Source organism: Crocodylus porosus, unplaced genomic scaffold (genome assembly GCF_001723895.1).
Source record: "Crocodylus porosus isolate Cpor-Errol unplaced genomic scaffold, CroPor_comp1, whole genome shotgun sequence".
NCBI lineage: Eukaryota > Metazoa > Chordata > Crocodylia > Crocodylidae > Crocodylus > Crocodylus porosus.
This window is the reverse complement of record NW_017728911.1, coordinates 7032560-7053710: the sequence shown is the minus strand read 5'-3', so window position 1 is coordinate 7053710 and position 21151 is coordinate 7032560. Positions and strand designations below refer to the sequence as shown.

The 21151-nt window shown below is 45.2% G+C and overlaps 1 protein-coding gene and 1 long non-coding RNA gene across 3 annotated transcripts in view; one reads left to right on the top strand and one right to left on the bottom strand.

Annotated features, from left to right (window-relative positions):
- LOC109308901 overlaps positions 1-21041 on the top strand; it is a 27386-nt gene extending 6345 nt beyond the window's left edge. The window contains exon 2 of the long non-coding RNA XR_002100731.1: positions 20809-21041. This is a non-coding gene — a long non-coding RNA (uncharacterized LOC109308901). The remainder of the gene's footprint in view (positions 1-20808) is intronic.
- NRG4 (neuregulin 4) overlaps positions 1-21151 on the bottom strand; it is a 97731-nt gene that overhangs the window by 12121 nt on the left and 64459 nt on the right. For both annotated transcript variants that reach the window (XM_019533368.1, XM_019533366.1), the window contains one exon: positions 15276-15369. In XM_019533368.1, the coding sequence (XP_019388913.1) occupies positions 15276-15369 (94 nt within the window). The remainder of the gene's footprint in view (positions 1-15275; positions 15370-21151) is intronic.

Below are 21151 nucleotides of genomic sequence, written 5' to 3'. Positions count from 1 at the left end.
ATCTGTGGATGCATGACAAGGTACGGTTGGCTTTCCTGACTGCATCCCCACACTGTCAGCCCACGTTCATTTTGGCATCAATAATAACTCCAAGGTCCTTTTCTGCCTCTGCACTGACGAGAAGTGAGTTCCCCAGCCTGTTGGCATGGTGCCGGTTGTTCCTCCCCAGGTGCATCATCTTGCACTTGTCAGTGTTGAATCCCATCCTATTCTCGTCCGCCCAACCCTGTAACCTGTCTAGGTCAGATTGCAGCCTATTCCTTCCTTCTAGCGTGCCCCCGTCCCCCCACATCCTAGTGTTGTCTGCGAATTTGAACCCCCTTGTCCAAGTCGCTGATGAAGATGTTGAACAGTGCGGGCCTGAGGACCGAGCCCTGTGGAACCCCACTGCCCTCATCCCTCCAGATACTTTGAAAAAGTAAGTGGGGGAGAGGGTAGTGGGAGGAGAGGCTAGGCAGATTTTTATACTGGGTGAGGATCCCTCCCCCTGCCAAAGACTAGAATATCCACTTAAATCAGTATAACTTCAGTGATTTTGGTGGAGTTATTTGTTGATGTCAGGTAGGAAAAGGAGGTATATGGCTTTAACAGGCATGTAGTGTGGCTTGCACAAATGACCATCAAGATTAAACTGTATCGTGACATCTCAAAGGTAGCAATGCTTATTATTAAGAGCTTTAAAAATCAGTGCCAACTTATTATCAGTCTGCCACTTCTATATACAGCCAGTGTAAACAACACTGGTAGATATGCTTGGTTCACAATTGCTGGATTTATGAGCAAACATGATGCAGCACTATAAATGTCTGCAAGAGACAGAAAAGCCCTGCTATAAGCTTATTAGGAAAGAATTATACTGATTAACCTTTACGATCAGAAATGCAGGAATACCTATGCAAAACATGTTAGTGAATGCTTTCAGCATGTCGGCTTTAAAAAAATTTTAATCCTCCAAGAAATAAGGACAATATTTTGAATTTAAAATTAAAGGATTAGAATAAAACACTGGGAAAAAAAATCAATAAGTGAAGCAGCATGGCTGAAAACATCCAAAACGATTTTGAATGGTATCAAAATTTTGGCTTTTCTTGTAAATAATATCTATATACTATGTATAATGTGTGTGTATATATGTATATAGAATAGAGGTCAGATCCAAAATAAAGTATTTGAGTTCCTAACTCCTATTTAGGTGTCTAAACTCATGTGGACATTAATGGGAATTTAAGTACCTAAATAACCTCTTTAGACTAGACTCTAGATCTTTTGGTCTGCCACAGGGCTACAGGTGGATTTAAGGCAGCAGTGACAATGCAAAAGGAAACCAGGTGTAAAGAGAAGGCTAAGGACAGAAGTTACACATAAACCAGCTCAAATGATCAGAAACTAGTTTAACAGAACAGAAGCTCAGTGCACATAAACCAGTTTCAAAATGGCTGAAACTGGTTTAAGATAAACCTGGTTCAATATAGTGCCAGACTTAATTGATCTGGGTCAAACTGGTTTATGGAACTTCTGTCCCAGATTCCTTTCAGGTTTAAGTTAAATTGGAGTCCCCCAGCATCCCAGCATGTTCTGTAGCCCTGGGTAGAGCTGTGCTGTCTGCTCCAGACAGCAAGGCTGGCCCTAACCCTCTGCTCTCTAGCCAGAGTGGGAGTGGGGATGTCAGCCCCACATGGCTCCCTGAAACAAAGGGGGCAGGAAGAGGGTTTATTTGCCCTTCCTCCCCTCTTCCCCAGGGGATCTCAGGTGCTGACCTGGCATCGCCCCCCAAGGCAGAGGGGAGGGAGGGAGTTTATTCTGCCCCCGCTCCCCTTTCTCACCAGGGGACTGCGGCTGGGCTCTGCCCGCCCTGGCTGCTGCCTCCACCACTTGCCCCAGGCCAGGCAGACCCCGGCTGGAGTTCCCTGGGGGAGGAGAGGAGGGGAGGGAGGAGGGAATAAACCCCGTCCCTGCCCCCTTCGCCTCTGGGGGCCATGCTGGCTGGTATCTGGCCATACCCCTGCTGCTGGAGCAGTGAGGTAGTTGTGGCGGGGGGGCACCCTGATGGGGGCAGCAGCTCCTGTCATGGTGTCCTGGAAGGCTGTGCTGCAGGAGGGAGTGGGGTGGGTATAGCTGCTGTAGCCTGTGTGGGGTAGACAACAGTGGTGGGAGAGGTGGCTATGGGGTGGCCATAGTTCCCCAAGCTCCCCCTAGCCAAGCTGAATTTTGGGGTGGTCATAGCCACCCAACCTCCCCCCCAGTGCAGCTACCACTCACCCAGCACAGGCTGTGGTAGCTTTGCCTGCCCCACTCCTGCCCACAGTGCAGCCCCCGCACTGGGAAGAGGCTTGCACTCCCTGGGATACCATGACAGGAGCTGCTGTCACCATCAGGGTCTTCCCCACCTCACTGCTCCAGTGGCAGGGGCAGGGGCATGGCCAGACCACAGCTGGCATGGCCCTGTGAGGTGAAGAGAGCAGGGAGGGTGTTTATTCCTCCTCCTCTCCCCGAGGAACCCCAGCTGGGTTCTGCCTGGCTGGGGGCAAGTAGCAGAGGTGGCGGCTGGGGCAGCAGAGGTGGTGGCTGGCCATGCCCCTACCACTGGAGCAGGGAGGGGGGAGGATCATGACAGAGACTGCTCTTCTCTGGCCAGCCAGACCCCAGCTGGAGCCCCCAGTGGAAGAAGGGAGCGAGGGGGTAATAAACCCCTTCCTTGCCCCCTTCACCTTAGAAGTCTATGCTGGGCTGGTGTCTTGTTGGGAGCCAGGGTCTAGCCATGCTCTTTCCCCTTCCCACCCCCCACCAAAAGCCTGGCAGGGGCTGCTTCCCCCCTGTCCCTCCAGGCACACCATGGCTGGGGTCCTGGCTGGCCAGGGCTGGGGTTTAAACCGCTCCCCAATCATACTTGGACCTGCCAGGGCACGGCTGCGCCTCCCCCAACTCAGCTTCCCTTGGCCACTGCCAAAGAGAAGGAAGGGTTCACTCTACCACCCCCTGGCCTGAGCCACTGCAGGCATGTGGCTGCATTTCCAGAATCAAAAGTGAATGTCTATATACTTGCTTGGCAGTTCATTCAACACAGGTTAGACTAACCTGCAAAAATTGAATCAATTCAGGTTTAGGCTTTTTGAATGTCTGTACTTAGCCTTTGTCTTGTACATTGCTTGATGTGGAATTCTTTATGCCATCATTAAGAGGATGAGGAGAGTATAGATTAGATCTGGAAAGATGCAGGGATATGGTGGTTCTTCAACTATATAAATTCCCTAATGAACAGGTCACTAGCCAAAACATGAGCACAATAGTTATTTAAAGGTTAAAACAGGAAGTTGCATTTGTGTCAGTTCTGACTGAGCAAGTCAACCTGGGAGCAGCAGAGCCCTTCACACACGCATTCCACAATTTGTCCCTGGAATGAATAGGAATAAACTTGGCCACGATAACACTTTTTTCTGGGACTATCTCAGATTCTTTAAGTGAAAAAATGGGTTTATACTTCTGTAGGATCCTAAGATAAAAGGCTTTGCACCAGGAGAAATCTGACATCTGTTTTCACCCTAATAAGACCTATTTCTGCCTGTAGGTATCTGCTGTTTGTTTTGGTATCTGCCCCCAAGTTTAGATGGGAAGGAAGGAAGGATTCTTTTCTTTCTATAGTTCTAGGGCACTACAAGGAAATCCTGCTATAATTGGCTTTGCAAGTAGGACCAGTATTTAATCCCAACTGCATTATACCCTACCGCTTTCTATCAAATTCATAGTAGTATTAATCAGAACAAATATAATTATTTTGAACTTACCCCTGATTTTTCCTAACCAGAGACATTTTGGTTAACAGTGGTGTATATGTAAATACCAAGCTCTACCAGACAGAATGCCATCTTAAAATTGTCTCCCTGCCAATTCAATTTGAGTCAAGTTGTTAATATCCTCAAGATTGGCACAGGCTCTAGTTTTCAGCAGACTCCTAAAAGTTAAAATCAACCTTTATCCAGTTGAACAGTTTCCAGTAAACAAATAGTAAATATTAAATATGAAAAATATTGGCAATTAAGACCACATTTTCAAAAGCTTGGACAGAGTAAACAGGCATTTAACACAGCACTACACATGCATACCCTGCACTGGCTCTGGAATAGGAAGCAGCATAGTGGTATTAGCATGGCATTATTCAAGCTACTTAGGTCTGCTGGGAAGCAGGGTTTATTAGCCCAGGCACGGTACCAGACTGATGTGAACAGTGGCCTCAGGTTGCCTTACAAATAAGTTGTTTGAGGCCTGAAAAAGGACAGGCCCAATCGGTTAAATTGCTCAACCATTGCCCCTCACTGATTACTTGCAAGATATGTACCTAAAGACATACAGAATAGACAGTAATATCCCTACTTGTACATTGACTTGAGAGAAAGACAGACAAAGACAGACAGGGGGGGAAAAGACAGGATGTAGTAAGAATTTGTATAGGAAAGAGGGAGGAGATCTAGGATTAGGGTAGCAGTGAGAGAAGAGAAGTGTTGTTGAAGAAGTGGAAATCTCCATGGCTCAGGCAGGGTTCATTAGGGTGTTCCGAGGGTAAGCAGCACCTGGGGGTGGGGGGAGCAGTACAGTATGTGACCATGCCAGACCTGTAAAACATGAGAGTGCTTGGCGAATGGAGGTTATAAGGAAGGACTTTGTTCAGAACAGATCCTGTGAACCTCAGAGGGCCTTCCTCAACTTCACTGAGGGGTGAGGGCATAAAGAGGTACAGGCTTCCAACTGGAGCCATCCAGCACAACTGTGCTGAGCTGAAGGCCAACTCCATGGTGCCAGATCACCTCCATCTGAGTTAGGGCCACCACTGCACTTGCCTCAGATACCTGGGAATACTACTAGTATCAGCTGGTCTGCTAAAGTTGACTGGAGCATTTCCTAAAAGCTATGACCTATTAAAGGGTTAAAGATCAATAGGATTACATACCAAATTATACAGGAATACTTAATTGTGGGTAACTTCCCATTTAAGCTGTAGGTGGCACATGGTTCACATCCTTTTTAATAAAATCAAAGGGAAGCTATAGTATGTAGCTCTACAAACCCCAAGTAGTAAAAATCATAAGGCAAGGTCCAAAAAATCATTAGATTGGTTTAACAATCTTAAAATTAAATTTAAAGGGGAAGTATTTGATTTTTAGCTTCTGATCCTTAAGAGTATATTTGGTTCATGTTTTAGCTTTTTTTGCCCACCAAAGTCATAAAAGCTAGACATTTATTTTAATGAAAAGTGAAAGTCAAGGTTTTCACATAATCACTTGCCCAAAGGACCTGGGGCTTAAAAACATCAAATATCACAATAGTTTGCAATACTGAGTCTGTTGAAATAGAAAAGGTGACTAGTGTCTGAATATGATGGTTGTACTACATGTGACAAAAATAGTATCTGCAGCTGTGCTAGGGGCTCCCAGGATTGTACCACTGCTTCTGTGTCCTGCCTTTGACATTACCAACTTAGTAACTTGAATCCACTACCCCTCACTTAATGTTGGCAGAGAGTGCCCTGGAGCTTTTATCGTTGAGACGCGCCATTTTCATTGACTTCTGTTAATGTTGTTAATGTCTCTGCACTTAACATGCCTGGAATAAGACTGGGTACTATAGGCTGTACCAACAACCTGACCTCCTAGAGCCCTGTGATAGGGTCAGTGTCTTGATTTAAAGGGGGAAAAAAAAGTTTCTATTCTTTCTAATTCTAAACATAGCAGCAAAAATGTCCAGGTTCAGTCTACCTGTGATGGCACCAGGCAAAGAATTTGACTGACTCCCCCTCCAGAAACCTGGGAAAGCTAAATATGCCCTCCAATTGCCCTGATGACAAGAACTTGCCTATTCACAGGAACACAAACTGTGTACAAAGAAATATTTATAATGGTAAAAGGGATGTAGAAACTTGGTGGAACTCAGCAACTGAATATATAGGCAAATAAGCATAAAAACCTCTCTCAATAACTGTGGCAGGAATCTAACTTTTTGCTGTTCACCAGTTAAATGTCCTGCAGATATAGTCACTGGCAGCACCAGGTCATCCTTCTATCAGAAGCCACTCCTAGTTTGAATCATCAAGTAGCAGTAGTCTGAAAATACCTTTATCTGTTTATAATCTGAAAGAAGCTGCTTGGCTGGAGATACCTGGAGGTCTATCACATAATACAGCCTAGTGATTCAGGTTCATTAAGGTACCAAGTAGATAGGACCACACTATAACCCAGGTCTTTTTTCCTTTTTCTTTTAATTGTCCTCAGTCGGCATAATTTCTTGTACCACAAGTCAAAAGAAATTTGAATCCTTGAAGGAAATCCCAATTAGCTACAAACAAGTTTTTTAGTCACACTGAGACTTTCTGAGAACTCAAGTTCATGTGTAGTTATGGTAAGTCCCCAAAGGTCACCAGAGGAACAGGAAGGAGAAAGACATGTTAATTGTTCAGATGATGGCAGCACTTCTCTTTTTCAGCATTACTTGAAGTAAAGAGTTTTTTTCCTTTCTCATGATTTTGGCTGTAGGTGTTAAAAAAACAAAACCTGAAAATGTGAACTAAGCATAGCCAGTACAATACTGTCTTATGGTATCAATATCAATCCTGAAACTTCTGCTGCAACTTGCATCTCAATAGGATATTAACATCTAGGCTTTCTTTTAGGAGGGAGGCTGTTTCACATACTCCAAAGCTAGGGCCAGACTTTCAAAAGCCAGAGCCTGAACTGATTCCACCTTTGCAGGTTAGTCTAACCTGCTTAGCTTGAACTGGTTCATAACAGAACAGGAGCTAGGGGCAGGAGAGCGCCCTCAGCTGCAGGGAAGCAGTGGCAGTGCTGAGGGGAGCTTTGGCCCTCTTCAGACCCTGGTGCTGCCACGTGCAGCCTGCCGCAGCTCTACCTGTCCCCCAGCAAGGAAGGGGCTTGCACTCCCCGACATTATGATAGGGGCTCCTTCCCCCACCAAGGGCATGGCCCCTCCAACTGCAGCGGCCAGGTGGGGAGCACAGCCAGACACCAGGGTCCCTTGTGTGGGGAGGGGGGCAGGGACAGGGGTTATTTCCCCTCCTTCCACATGGCCCCTTCAACTGCCGCGGCCAGGTGGGGAGCACAGCCAGACACCAGGGTCCTTTGTGGGGGAGGGGGGCAGGGACAGGGGTTATTTCCCCTCCTTCCGATGTCTGGTGGAAGGGACAGTAGGGGGCTTATTCCCCCGCAGGGAGCAAGCACAATGGCAACAACAGGCAGACCCGGGTACCACTGGGGTAGAGAGGAGACTAACCCCCCTCCCCCCCCACCTCTGCCTCAGGGGCCATGGTGCCCTGCTGCAGCAGTGATGGGGGAGTGCCTGGCAGACCCAGCTCGGGTCCCTGCTGGTGGGACAGTGAAGGGGGAATTAAACCCCACCCTGGCCAGACCCCCGCCCCTGCCTGTCTCGCCTGGGGCTGGGGAGCAGAGGGGTAGGGCCAGCCCAGCTGGGCTGGAACACACAGCCCAGCCCAGAGAGCATGTGGGAATGCTGGGGGAGTCTAGTTTAATGTAAACCAGGAAGAGGTCTGAGACGGACATTGCATAAACTGGTTTGAGCCAAATCAGTTAAATCTGATACTACATTCAACCAGGTTTATCTCAAACTGGTTTCAGCCATTTTAAAACTGGTTTATGTGCACTAAACATCTGTTCTGTTACAGGTTTAAACTAGTTTCTGATCACTTAAACCAGTTTATGTGTAACGTCTGTCTCTAACAGACTACCCTCTGTGGGGAATTAAAGACTGCAGCATGCTGGTATCTGCTGTTGCTTATGGGGTAGATAAGGGTGTACCATGCTATTGCATCTGTCTCTCCAGCAAAGGAGTTAAATACATCCTCCAATTGCCTGTCTGGATAGTGTACTTGGGGGTCTAGATTGCCTTAGCACTGGGCTTCCTCTTGTTCCCCCATCCTTATTTCCTCTTTCATGCATGCCTGAAAATAATTTCTATTTATATTCCTCACCACTAGGTGTTCAAACCTCATTAATGTATAGCTATATCTTTCACCATTTTGTTGTTTAGCTGGTGGGTGAGAGGGTGACATTCAGAAATCAGTTGAATAGCAGTACCTGGGGAACAGAGCATCCTAAAAAAGGAATCTTTGTAAAGCTCTGTGGCACATTCAGCACTAATATTACATTTTCAAAGAGCAAGCATTGCCACATTCTGCTTTGGAAAGTGTCTTAATTGTTTCATTGCATAAACCTGGCCACTCAGATGCTCTGCATATCTCAAAAGAAGGCTTTTAAGCACCCCTTCCCCATATAATAATGCAATTAAAAAGGAGGAAATATTTTAGTATGAAACTGTTGTTTGGGATATACAGCCTCAGTTTGACACTACACGAGGCAGCTGTACCTCAGGTCCTGAGGCAAACATCTTTCAGCTTCCTATTTTACAATACACCTGAGACAGTTGTGTTTCACATTCTAGCTTATTCTCTGTCATGTGATTCTTTATGCATTTTTTTAAATTTGGGTATTTTAGTGTTGAATCTCCCTGTGTATGTGGTGCCAAGTGCACATTTTACCTGTGAGGAAATCAAGCTAGTAGTAGAAAAACAAAAAGTGAAGATGGCAGCTGAACAATTTAACATATGCCAGATGCATATAAAAGCTGCAAATATTATGGTGTGCAAAGAAATATCAACCAGTATTTTGCTGCTACCATATGTTTTCATACAACTACCTGTTTCTACCAAATGGAAGTAGCTGTGAAATATCCAAAGTAATGGGTTACTATCTACATCTACATATGTGCTTTACTGCAGTTGACTAATTAGCTCTGCAGTAAAACATCACTTTCTACACGTGTAGCACTATTAGGCCGGAATAAACTAATTAACTTTGCTGTAGGATAGTACTGAGTGACACAAGTACTATATATTCTATGGTGGAGTTATTTACTCTGCCATAACACATGTGTAGATGGTGACCGAGGCTGGCCAGGCCATGAGGGTACTACAGTATGGGGGCTGCCTGCTAGCTAGCCCCAAACTGAAGTATCCTTGTGCCCCAGCCAGCTTCCACAGCACGTTGAGCTGGGACAGGAATTCCAGGATGGCAGGGTGACCACCTGGGGTCCCTGCCAGCTGGGGCTGCACTGCCCTGGCTTAACATAGTGTTGTCCCAGGTGCATGTGTAAACACTGCCTGGGAACAATGAACTCCAGCACAAACTCACTGGAGTTTATAACCTTGCACTAATTGCATGTGTAGATGTGCCCAGTGTCCACATATTTTATAAAACCCATTTGTTTTAAAGAATGATGTAATTCTGTTGTGTATAAAGAAATCAGTAAGCAGAATTACCTCAGATTATATTACATGATGTATATTACATGATCTTACTCAGCTCATGTTTACCACAATGGGCTGTTTTTATTAATGTATCTATGTGGTCTTTCGAACAGAGTTGCTTTTTTGCACCTTTTCAGTCTTTGGCTTAGGACTCCTTCTGAAGCTCTACAACTTAAAGCTATTCTTTGTGTTGCTTTGAGGTGGTCATTTGCAAATGCTTGGAGAGGCTGCACTTTTGGGTGGTACTGAGTCCCTGCTATCTTAGGAGCTATGGATGAATAGCAAATATAGAGTTTGACTGCTTCCTTGCTAATGCCAGTCATAACCAAGTTTTAAAGGCTCAAATATTTGTGTTGTTTCCGCTGAGCAGTCTTTTCCTGTTATTCCTATTCGCCTCACTGCTGATTACTAAGATAACTGTGTGTAAACAGAACCTTTCTCATTTATAATTAGCCTTCTTTTCTGACTGATTGAGGAACATGCTTGGAATGAGAATGTGCATAAACAGAATGCTTCTATTTGAGCTCCATATAACTTGATAAGCAGCTATTAGATACACAAGAAAAATGCTTGAAAATTTAAATGGGAAGTAAAGAAAGACTTGTCTGAGTATGACAGAAATGCTTTGAAGAAGTTAGTTTTTTGCCCCTGCAGATTGCAAACTGCCCTGCTGCCAGTCATGACCTGAATTCTGAAAGACTTTATTTAGAACTTTTTAAAAATAGAAATGACCTGTGCTTACAAGTGTGTATTGCTGAAGAATCCATTGTTCAAAATGTCTGCTACTCCACATAGACTGTTTTTGCAGTAGATGTGCCTTTTTCATTATGTCCTGACAATTCCTGGGAGACAATGATTTGAAACTGTACAGGAAGTTACCACCTAATTTAAATGTTCCTATTTTCCCTTGCTTATTAATGCTATCAAAATGTGGAAAAGGATGGTTTATTTCTAGCCAAGGGAAAAAAAAAAGTAATTTTGGCATATTATTTTAGTTTAAATTTTCTGCATTAATTTAAATTAAATTATGTGAATTAGTGTAATATTTAGCTAGAGCAAACAACTGTAAACCAGGATTTCTGCATTATGCTTATTTCTGCACCTGATTCACAGTATGATATCGAACAACACATTTAATCTCAGTGATGTGCACTGTATAACTTATAACAAGGTTTTTCCACAAATAAGTTCTCTTGCTTCTTAGCTTGGTGATATCCTTTTGCCCTACCCTGTTACAGGACCTTTATGAGTTTGCATAAAAAAGAAAAATGAGGGACCAGGTGAGGTACTCTTTTCTATTATGTCATAAATATAACCAAACAGTAAAGTAACAGGCTGCCTGTCTCTTATCAAGTGCTTTTCACTATAAATATTTGAACTTCCTTTCACAGAAATACTGGTACTAAGGTTACAGTTGCAATCACTGAAGTTAAGTGATATGGACAGCAGTTCCACTACCGGAGCATAAACTTACTGATAATGTAACATGCACAATTTCTGTAGTTTTGAAGTAAAACTGCAGATTGTGTGGGAAGATTTATTATAGGGCTTAAGGAACACTGTTCCAAGGAACATTTTCTAAAAATGGCTGTTATGTGATGCCAACGAATGCATTTCAAAGGTAAAAATGTACATTTCATAAGTGGTTTGGGTTTTTTTCAGCCTCAGTGATAACATTTTTGGGCATGGCTGATATAACTGTCCCTTTAAAAGAAATTCCCTCCCCTAACCTTTCAATCTGATGACAGACAGGCCTAAAGATCTCTGAGAACACCCCCTACTCCCCTGACAGACTTCTAGTCTTATCATTCTGTACCTCAGTTTACCCATCTGTAATATTGGCAAGTTATAATCTATTTAACAGGAAATTGATGGGGCTTAATTTCCTGATTAAGAGTGAATAATTACAGTGGTGATATGCTGATTCTTTGATGTGTGATGTATTTATTGTAAGGCTTTTCATAATTTGTTAATAAATGTTCACACAGGCACTTTTTAAAAATTCAAATACATTAATTGATAATTTATCAAATACCTTAAGAAATTTGGAAAACACTCAGTAGGATACAAAGGCTACAAAGTTTAGATTTTAAGTTAGAACTTCAAAGACTTTGTAATTACAGAAAATTTGTCAAAGAGTCCTCCAGACTGTGTAGCTTGTCTTGTACTCTTTTTGCTTTTTTCTATTGCAGGGGAACAATTTAGAAATACTGTGAAAATTCAGTTTAGATGGAATGGGCCTACAAACACTTTTTTTGTAATTCAAGTTGCAAGATTTTACATATAACCAATAAAGATTCTTCCCTACATTTTCAAAATATATTGTGGGGATTAAGTAATGCATCAGGACTGTGTAGTTTTGCTAACAGGTTAGGCAATGGATTTGTATATGATGGTTTGGATAGGGATGATCCTGCCTCATGAAAAGGGATGGATTAGATGACCTCTGGAGATCCCTTCAAGCCCTGTTTTTCTATGACTCTGTGATCTTCCATTGATTTGATAGGAATTCTATCAATGAAGTCTCATTCAAAACTTTGAAAATTGTGAAGTCAGGACTTGAAGTGGGACTTGAATGAGTCATAATATTATTCCAACAGTTCTCTGGTGGGCCTTCAGGAAAACATAGGTTTTAGTATAAAGGAAATAAGTCCCTGTCTTTACAGCTGAAACTATTCAAATTTGACCCTTAGCAGCATTCCTTTGCTGAATCTGTATCTTCTGACATAAATAAGTGGGAGGTAGATTGACCTATTTCAGTAAGGTGTTAACACTGAAGCCTAATCATGCTGATATAAATGGCAACTTTATTAACTACTATGCTGCTGATAATGTTAAAAAATGCTCTGTTAATATGTGCATTCCTAGTGTGATTAGATAATATGGAAGTTAAAATGGGAAACATTTATGAATCAGCTACCTGATCCCATAAAACAGGAGTGTCAAAGATGCAGCCTGCCAGTCAGATCTCGCCCATGGAACCCTATCATCTGGCCTCTGGGAAAAAGGAAAGATGAAAATGGCTTAAGCAATCTAATCTGGGGCTGAGTGCAGTTCCAGTTCTCTGGAAATGTACCAGCTTGCTAACTGAACCATTTAAGTTAACCAGTTCATTTATCTCAAATGAACAATAAATTTGAATCAGTAGATGACAGCCTAAGCTGATATAATCAGTAAAATCTTTCTTCTTCTTTCTTTAATAGATGTTACACTGAAAGAATAGATCTGTTTTTACACATGGAAGGAATCCTATATGCAAATCTAGGCCTTTCCATATTCCATTATATCAGTGATTCTCAACCTTTTTAGTCTCCAGGCACCCCTCCATAACTTTTATAAACTGAGCAGCACCCTGTTTCAAAAACTAAATTATTTATTATAGTGCTCACCTCCTCGCACATGAGCTGGACCATGGGGGAAGGGGGAGAGGAGTAGCAGGATGGAGACAAGCATGTGGCTACCTTCTTGCAGAGGAGCAGGGGAGTGAGGATGCAGAACAGTCATGCAGGGATGAGCCTGAACCTGCACTTATCTCTTCCCATCTTGTGGCACGCCACGGGGCCAGGGAACCCAGTTGAGAGTTGCTGTGTTACATGATCCCCTCCTGGGGAGCTCATCTATCAGATGCTCATCTATCAGATCTCTCCCCGTCCCAAAAACCTCTGTTACATAAGTATAAAACATACAGACAATGTTGCTTCCTTGCCACACAGCCTTTGACTGTTTTTTTGAGCTCTGTGAGAGCTCAAAGAGCTTTCTATTGCATTTTTCTCCCAAAAGAAACCACTTTCTTCCTTAACTCCTCCCTAGTTGGCTTCTGTCACACCCTCTCTATGTTTTTGGAACTTGGATAATTCATAGAGAGAAAAGCAGGAAAAAAAGCCTTTCAGTATGCCCTTTTTCTAGGAGACACAGGGCATTTTTTTCCATCCTGTATGAGGGGAGAGAAGTAGCTGGATCTAAATAAAGATAACAGTTTGAATCCTTAAGTAAATGAGTACTGCTACATCCACTAAATCAGGAGTGGGCAAAATAGGGACCACAGGCTGGATCCAGCCCACCAGGGACTTTCATCCAGCCCACGGCACACTCCCCACACCCCCCGCAACAAATTGTGTCCCACCCAGCCCTTCTGCCCACAAGGGTGGGTGCGAGGTGTCTACACCTGCCCCCAACATATCCTATTACACCTCGCTCCCACCCTTGTGGGTGTAAAGGCCGGCCCTGCTAGCATGGGGTGGGGCTGCTGCTGCAGGCTTCCCAGGAATCCCACTCTCCCCAGGCAGCAGGTAGGGAAGGGGGCAGGGGCAGGGCTGCAGCTGGGCAGGAGCGTGGGACTAGTGCTGGGGTTGACTGCAGTATGGAGCCTGCACCCAGGGTGTGGGGGCAGCACAGAGCTTGTGTGGGCAGGGTGTAGGCATGAGGGGGAGGGGTATGGGAACCCCCCCACTCCCCCATGGTGCACAGCCCTGGCAGATGGGGGGGCAAATTGGGGCAGTCACCTCAGGCCCTGCGCTCTGGGGGCCCCCACAGAGTGGGGCAGAGCAGAGGTGGTGTGGAGCTGGCGACATGGTGGCTCCACATCCAGCCGCTCACAACCCCCTTCCCCCAATGGCGGGAGCAGCTTCTTTAGGTCTGGGACCTGTGGGATGAGAGTGGGGATGGGGTCCCACATGGGCTGATTTGCCCGGGGCCCTGCACCCCGCTCGGGTCAGCTCTGATAATGGGGTGGCTCATTCTGCTTGGTGCTGGTGCTTGGCTCCTGCTTGTTTCCCTAGTGCTCCCTGCACTCATGGGTCACAGGGAGGGAAGCCCCAGGCACTGGAGTGGGCTGCAGGGTGGGAAGCAGCCAGCTTCAGTGCCTGGGGTTTCCCTCCTGTGCCCCACTTGTGCGGGGAAATGCCAGGGAACAAACAGCCCAGCAGGGGCTGCACTGCTCACTGCCACGTGCAGCACTGGCCAGAACCAGGCACAAGTGTGCATTGCTGAAGAATTCATTGTGTATTGCTGAAGATACACCAGTGCTCCCACCTCCTGCTGAACCATGGGGGGAGTGTGTGAGGGGTCCCCACACCCTTTCCATCCTCCCTCACACCCCACAAATGCCCCCCCCACACACCAGTGTTGCCTGCACTGACTGCAGGAGAAGACAGTGTGTTCCAGAGCCAAACACTCACACCCCACAAACCACACAATCCTGCAACATAACTTATGCCCCGCCACACACAGCCACAGCTCCTCACAGACTCCCCCCACACCCCCCCGTACACACTCACACCCCCACCATAAATACCCCCACACCCCACCATACATGCACATACACACACCCCCACACACAATATACAAGACTAATAATTTATTTTTGAGTTATGCCATTAACTCTATATACAGTACACAAACACAAATCATGACACAAATATTTTTTGTAAAAAAATTAGAATATGTTATAGTAGGTGTCTGACTTTTAGCGTATGAATTGGTTTTTTCTGGTTCTAAGATGGCAAATCCCCCCTCCCAAAAGGAGTATTTCTGGGGAGGAAGGGGAGGGACTTCCAGTGGCAAAGGTCAGGGGTTAGGCTGGGACTTCCAGTCCCAAGATGGTGACCAGGGGGTAGGGCTCCTGTCAAGGGGCAGGGCAACCCATGCAGCCCTCGACAGCTCACAAAACCTTGTTAAGCAGCCCTCCACCCAAAATAATTGCCTGCCCCTGCACTAAATGGCTATTTTCCCTAAGTTTTTTAAAATATTGCCTTCTGTGAGTCTGTTCAAGGTATTAAACAAACTGAATATGAATGGCTAAATTTGCAGTCACAAACAATAACCAGTTCTTGAGTCATAGCTCCATGGTAATTTTTTTCTAGAATACTACATTTCTTTTTACAACATTGTTATTAATAAAAATGTGTTCTTTATAGGCAATCTCTATATGCAAAATTTAGATTTCACTTACCTGCAAAAAGGACTGGATACAGTAGGTACCATATAACAAATCCCACCATTTAAACAAAAAGATCCATAACTGGTGCCACAGAGTTCTTCATGATCTTAAAGAAAACAAAGAGAGATTTGTATGTTCTTCCTTGTATGCATGAGGAAACTCATGAATGAGAAAAAAATATACTATGATGTGTTGGGTTTCCCCCCCTGTTAAACTAAAATGTAGAAGATAACTGCTGGAAATAAATGAGGACTCCACCTTTTGTAATCATCAGAAATATCTTTGAAATCTCTCATGGCTTTCATACGTGGAGAGTTTATTGACGACAATGAGCCAGAAGATGGCCTCTGTCAGGTTTGACTTTTAACACTCCAGAGGCTCAAAGCAGCTTTACTACAAGCATAACCAACTAACTGGAGGCGCTAACGCAGGTGAATCCACAGATGTGGGTCAGTATGGGAACATAGAAAAGTAGGGCTGGAAGGCATTTCACAAGGTCATTTACTCTAGGTGAGATCATCCCTGACTAAACCATCTCAGTTAAGTTTCTGTGTAACCTACTCTTGAAAACTACCAAGGATGGAGATTTCACAGTTTCTCTCGGTAGCCTGTTCCAATGTTTGACCACTCTTGTAAACAGAAAGTTCCTCCAAATTTCCAAATTAAGTTTCCCCTGCTGAAGCCTGAGGCCATTGCTCTTCATTCCTCCCCTGCGGTCATGGAGAAAAGTCCATCTCCATCCTCTCTGTAATCACTTTTCAGGTATGTAAAGACTGTTATCAATCCCAGCCCTTCCCCCTCCCTCCTCTGCCCTGCAACCACCCCAGGCTTATCTTCTTCAGGCTAAATAATCTTAGTTCTTTCAGCCTTTTCTCATTAGTCTTGCCTCCCAGGCACATGGCATTGGGGCTGGGGAGCAGAGCAGTTCCCTGGAGCCGGCAGAGCAATTCCCTGGAGCCGGCAGAACAGTTCCCCAGCGCCAGCCCCGAGTCCCAGCCTCCATCCCCGCCCGCCTCACTCTGAGCAGCTAATCATTTTTGTTGCTCTGCACTGGGCTCTTTCCAAACTGTCTGCATCCTTCTTGAAGTGTGAAGCCCAAAACTGGACACAGCACTCCAAATGAGGCCACAACAGTGCTGAATAGAGCAGAAAAATCACTTCTCTTGATTTGCAAGTAATATTCCTGTTACAACAACCCAGTATGCTGTTGGCGGGGTTTTTAGGCTTATGGTCCACTGTAACCCCCAGGTCCTTCTCTGCAGTACTGCAACCTAGCCAGTGCTTCTCCAGTCTGTATTTCTGCATGCAATTATTCTGTCCCAAGTGCAGGCCTTTGCACTTGTCCTTGTTGAATTTGTCTAATTGATTGTAAGCTGTTCCTCCATTTTATCCAGGTTGTCTGGCCCTGCATTACCCATCCTCATAGCTATTAGGGCTGTGTGAAGCAGGCACTATTCGATTCGGATTTGGCCCGAATCAGGGACAGTGATTTGATTAATTGATTCAGATCACTGTCCCCTGTTCGATTTGGTCAAATATGAATCTGAAGATTCAATGCTGATTCACAGAATCAGCAATTCGGACATAGACACAGCTTTAAAAGTTTTTTCTACATACCTTGAGGTAGCAGGCATGGCTCATGATCACTGCAATGCTGGGGCTCATGGAACGTCCCACAGGAGTGCAGGGGGGCCCTCCACGTGCTTGGAGGCCAACCCAGAAATGGACCAGAAGTACTTCTGGGTGTGCCAGGGAGTGCGCCTGGAGGCCTCCCAGTAGCCCCCTGGCTCGGCAATCAGCCGCAGGTGGACCCTGGGTGCCTGCCCAGACCCAAGAGGCACCAGCCACCCAACTAGGGAGGTGCAGGGCCCCCCCGTGCACTTGCCAGTGGACTGGAAGTGGTTCTGGTCCACTTCTGGGTCTGCTGCTGAGCATGCGGCGGAGCCCCCGTGCTTCTGTGGGACATTCCATGAGCCCCAGCATCACAGCACTCACAAGTTGCACCTGCTTCCTAAAGGTATGTAGAAAAAACATTTAAAGCTGTGTCTGCGTCTATCTCCAAATCTCTCTGAATTGATTTGGAGGGTTCCAATTCAATTCGGAGAGATTAAAGGGTCCTCTGATTTGATTTGGAGATTCAGCCAATGAATCGCGCCGAATCTGCACCGAATCAAATCAGGGACCAAAGCTTCGCACAGCCCTAATAGCTATGTAGCAGGGCAAGGAATAGAGGAACAATTTGAGCACTTCTCTATTTTCTAGCTGTAAATGAACCCCAAGGCCTCATGTAGCTGGACAGAATTTGAGGCTGCCTTGCGGATATTCCAAACTGTATTAAGAAAAACTGGCTCCATCCATCTTTGGCTCCATCCAGTTGACTCCATCCATCTTTACCATACTTAGCTTCATCAGGTAGTATTCTGATGCAGTTGAAGAGCTAGTTCATTAAATCTTGCTTATGTAGAAAGTACAGTTTCAGATCACTCCAGACCATTAAATTTGTGTCTTACATTTTAGTATCCAAAAGAAGTATATTTTGCTGTAGATTTTGTATCAGAACACTCTGGCTAGGGACAGCATTCAAAAAGACAGAGCCTGAATTGATTCAATTTTTGTAAGTTAGTCTAACCAGCCTAGATTGAACCAATTTGCAAGTGAATAGACATTCAGAAAATGCAGGCACATAACCACAGTGGCTCAGGCCTGAAGCTGGTGGGGTGCGAGAGTGCACCCTTGGCTGCAGGGAAGCTGTGCTGGGGGGTGCAGCCAGGCCTAGTAGTAACCTCAAGTGAACTGGCCAGAAAGGAGATTTAATTCCCCCCTCCCTGTCCCACCGGTACGGACCCTAGTCTGGGTCCACCTGGCACTCCCCTCCCCCTCTCCCTTTGCTGTTCCAGTGGCTGGGGCGAAGTCATGGCCAAAGGTTGTCCAGCATGGCCCCCTGAGGCAGAGGGGGCAGTGAGGGGATTTATTCTCCCCAGGAGACTGCAGCTGCTGCCCCAGCCACCTCTGATCACTCCCTGTGTGGAGTGAGCAGCAAGATAAGCCCCTCTTGCCCCCTTTGCCAAATCCCAGAGGAAGGGAGGAAATAATCTCCCTCCCTGCCCCCTCGTCTAAGGGTGCCATGCCAGCTGGCCTGTGGTTGTACCCCAACCCCTGCCACTGGAGCGGCAAGAGGGCAGGGACTATGACGGGGGCAGCATCCCCTGCCATGTTTTCCTGGGAATGCAAGCCTCTTTCTGGCAGGGGGGTGAGGCAGTCAGAGCTGCTTCAGACTGTGTGGGGCGAGGGGTAGCACTGGGGCTCAGAAGGGTGGCTATAGCCCCCCAAGTTCCCTCTAGCACCATTGTCCCTCACCCCACATGGTGTGCAGCAGCTCTGCCCACCCCACTCCCACCCATAATGCAGGCCTCCTGCTGGAAAGAGGCTTGTGCTCCTGGGAAACCATGACAGAGGTTGCTATCTCCTTCAGGGTCCCTCCCCGCTCACTGCTCCATTGGTAGGGCAGGGGTGCAAACAGAGGCCGGCTGGTCTGGCCTTTATAGGTGAGGGAGCAGGAAGAGGGGTTTCCCCCTCCCTCCACTGTCTGGTGGAGGGGGCAGGGAAGAAGCTTATTCCACCTCTCGCCCTATGCAGGGAACAATTGGAGGCAGAGGCGATTGGGGTTGGCAGACCCTGGCTGTGGTCCCTCAGGGACAGAAGGGAAAATAAACCCCCTTCTTGCCCCTGGGGCCATGTCAGCTGGCCTCTGGCCATGCTCCCACCTCTGCCGCTACAGTAGCAAGAGGGAAGTGTCAGGCAGACCTTGGCGGGACAAGGAGAGGGAAATTAAACCCCCTCCCTGGCCAGTTTCCTTGAGGCTACTGCTGGGCCTGGCCATGCTCCTGGCTCTGGAACAGCAAGTGGAGAAATGCCTGGTATGGGCTGGTGGGACAGGGGAGGAAGGGGGGAATAAACCTCTTCCCTGCTGCCTTTGCATTAGCGGGGCTGGCATCTGGCCACACACCCACCCTTGCTCCAGCTAGGGAACAGAGAGGTGGGGCCAGCTCTCTGCTTCACTGGAGACAGACAGTATATGATGAGATTATATAGATGTAGATAATTTGTATATACATACACAAGTTTATTTTATAACTCCTTACTTATAAAACTCCAACCTTTACCTTAAAACAGGAATAGAACGGGTTTGTGATATAACACATGATTCTCATGTTTCTGATATCACTTTAGGTGTTCTTTTCACTGTTATTTCTAGCAGTATCTGAAAATGAGACAGCCGAATTCCTATTGTTTATGTATAGAAAAATCTGACTTAGTGGTTTATACAAAATACAGTATTGTAGAAATGGATGTTGTGATTTACATTTTTCATCTCTACTGTTTTGGAATAAACCAGTGTAGCCCAGTTGTAGCTTCTTTTTACTGTATTCATTCCTGTCATAAATCCAATGTCTATATTTAGTCCATGGTTTTTTTGTATCCAGTAGGTTGATTGAGTAAAGTCCATAGGTTCGTCATAGGTAATACCTTTCACAGATGAGCCTATGAACTTCACTTCATCAATCAACTGGATACAAAAAATCATGGACTAAATACAGACATTGGATTTATGACACATTGTAACCTGCCTAACATCTGATTTCCCAGGTAAACCCTCCACTTTTTACCAGCTGTTCTCATTCTCTTCCCCCATTCTTCCTGTCTCCCATCCTTTGACTACAGCTACATTCTTTCCCTCTTTCCTCCCGTTCCCCACCTGTCTCTCACCTACTTACCACCTCAATTTACATTTTAATTGACTGGCTTTCTTGCACAAGGTACTGGCCTTTAGCTGCTTTGTCACTCCATCCAAGAAGAGCACGGACCACCTGCAGACACTTCCTCAGCCTGACAAAGGGTGTTTGTGACCAAAAGCTTGCCAAGAAGAATTTTTCAACTATATGAGTTGGTCTAATAAAAGATTTTGGGTTTACCCGAAGAACCTTAGCTGCCAATGTCCTTAGACCAACATGGCTACAACCTACACTATTAAAAACCCATGCCACTGTCTTTTCTGCAGTCCCTTAAACCATGTCTCCATTCCATGGCAAAATACCTCAGGAATTCTAGTTTCAGCCTATCTGGAGAGAAGGGGCAAGTCAGAGTGGGGCAAGAAAAGCAGCTCTTCAGAGCTTGCCACTATATTATACATTTTATGAACTAACACTTAAAATGATACGGAAAAATGTTAGTTCTCACTTGTTTAAAGTGTTTGGCAGTAAGCTGAGTCTTTACAGACTATCTTCCTACATTTGACTCAGTCAAATATTCTGTTATAAACTCATCTGTACTTTTCTCTCATTCCAGTATAGGCAAATAACGATTTCCTCTGCTGTTTATTAAAAGCATCCAGAGTGACACTGCAAAATGGCTCACACATTTTATTTAATACAATAAATATTAAAATATAAATTCTTACAATTAATATCATAAGCCATGTTCATTTCACTGAAATGGTTTAGACCAAAATCTAACACACAACAATCTTTTCTTTTCCACTTTACAGGACAAGATTTTTCCATGAAGTTTACAGCCAAAGATCCGGTGAAATACAAGTACTGCATGAAAATCAGAATGTATTTTAACAGAGCTAGAGACCCAGGTACATTAGTATAAGGGAGGGCATATTGTAGCTTGCCACTTTCTTAAGAGATTAGTGTTTTTTAGAGGTGCACAACCAGACCTGCCAGTTCATCTGGTATTGTGCTCTGCTGCCAAAATAAACTTGTCCAACCTGAATTGCTATCTTTTTTTTTTCTTTATTTGGTTAAATGTGTATATGCAGCAGTTTGTATTTGGTTTCAAAAGACCATACTGTGTTGTCTTATAAGTGAAGTTAATACCTTTTT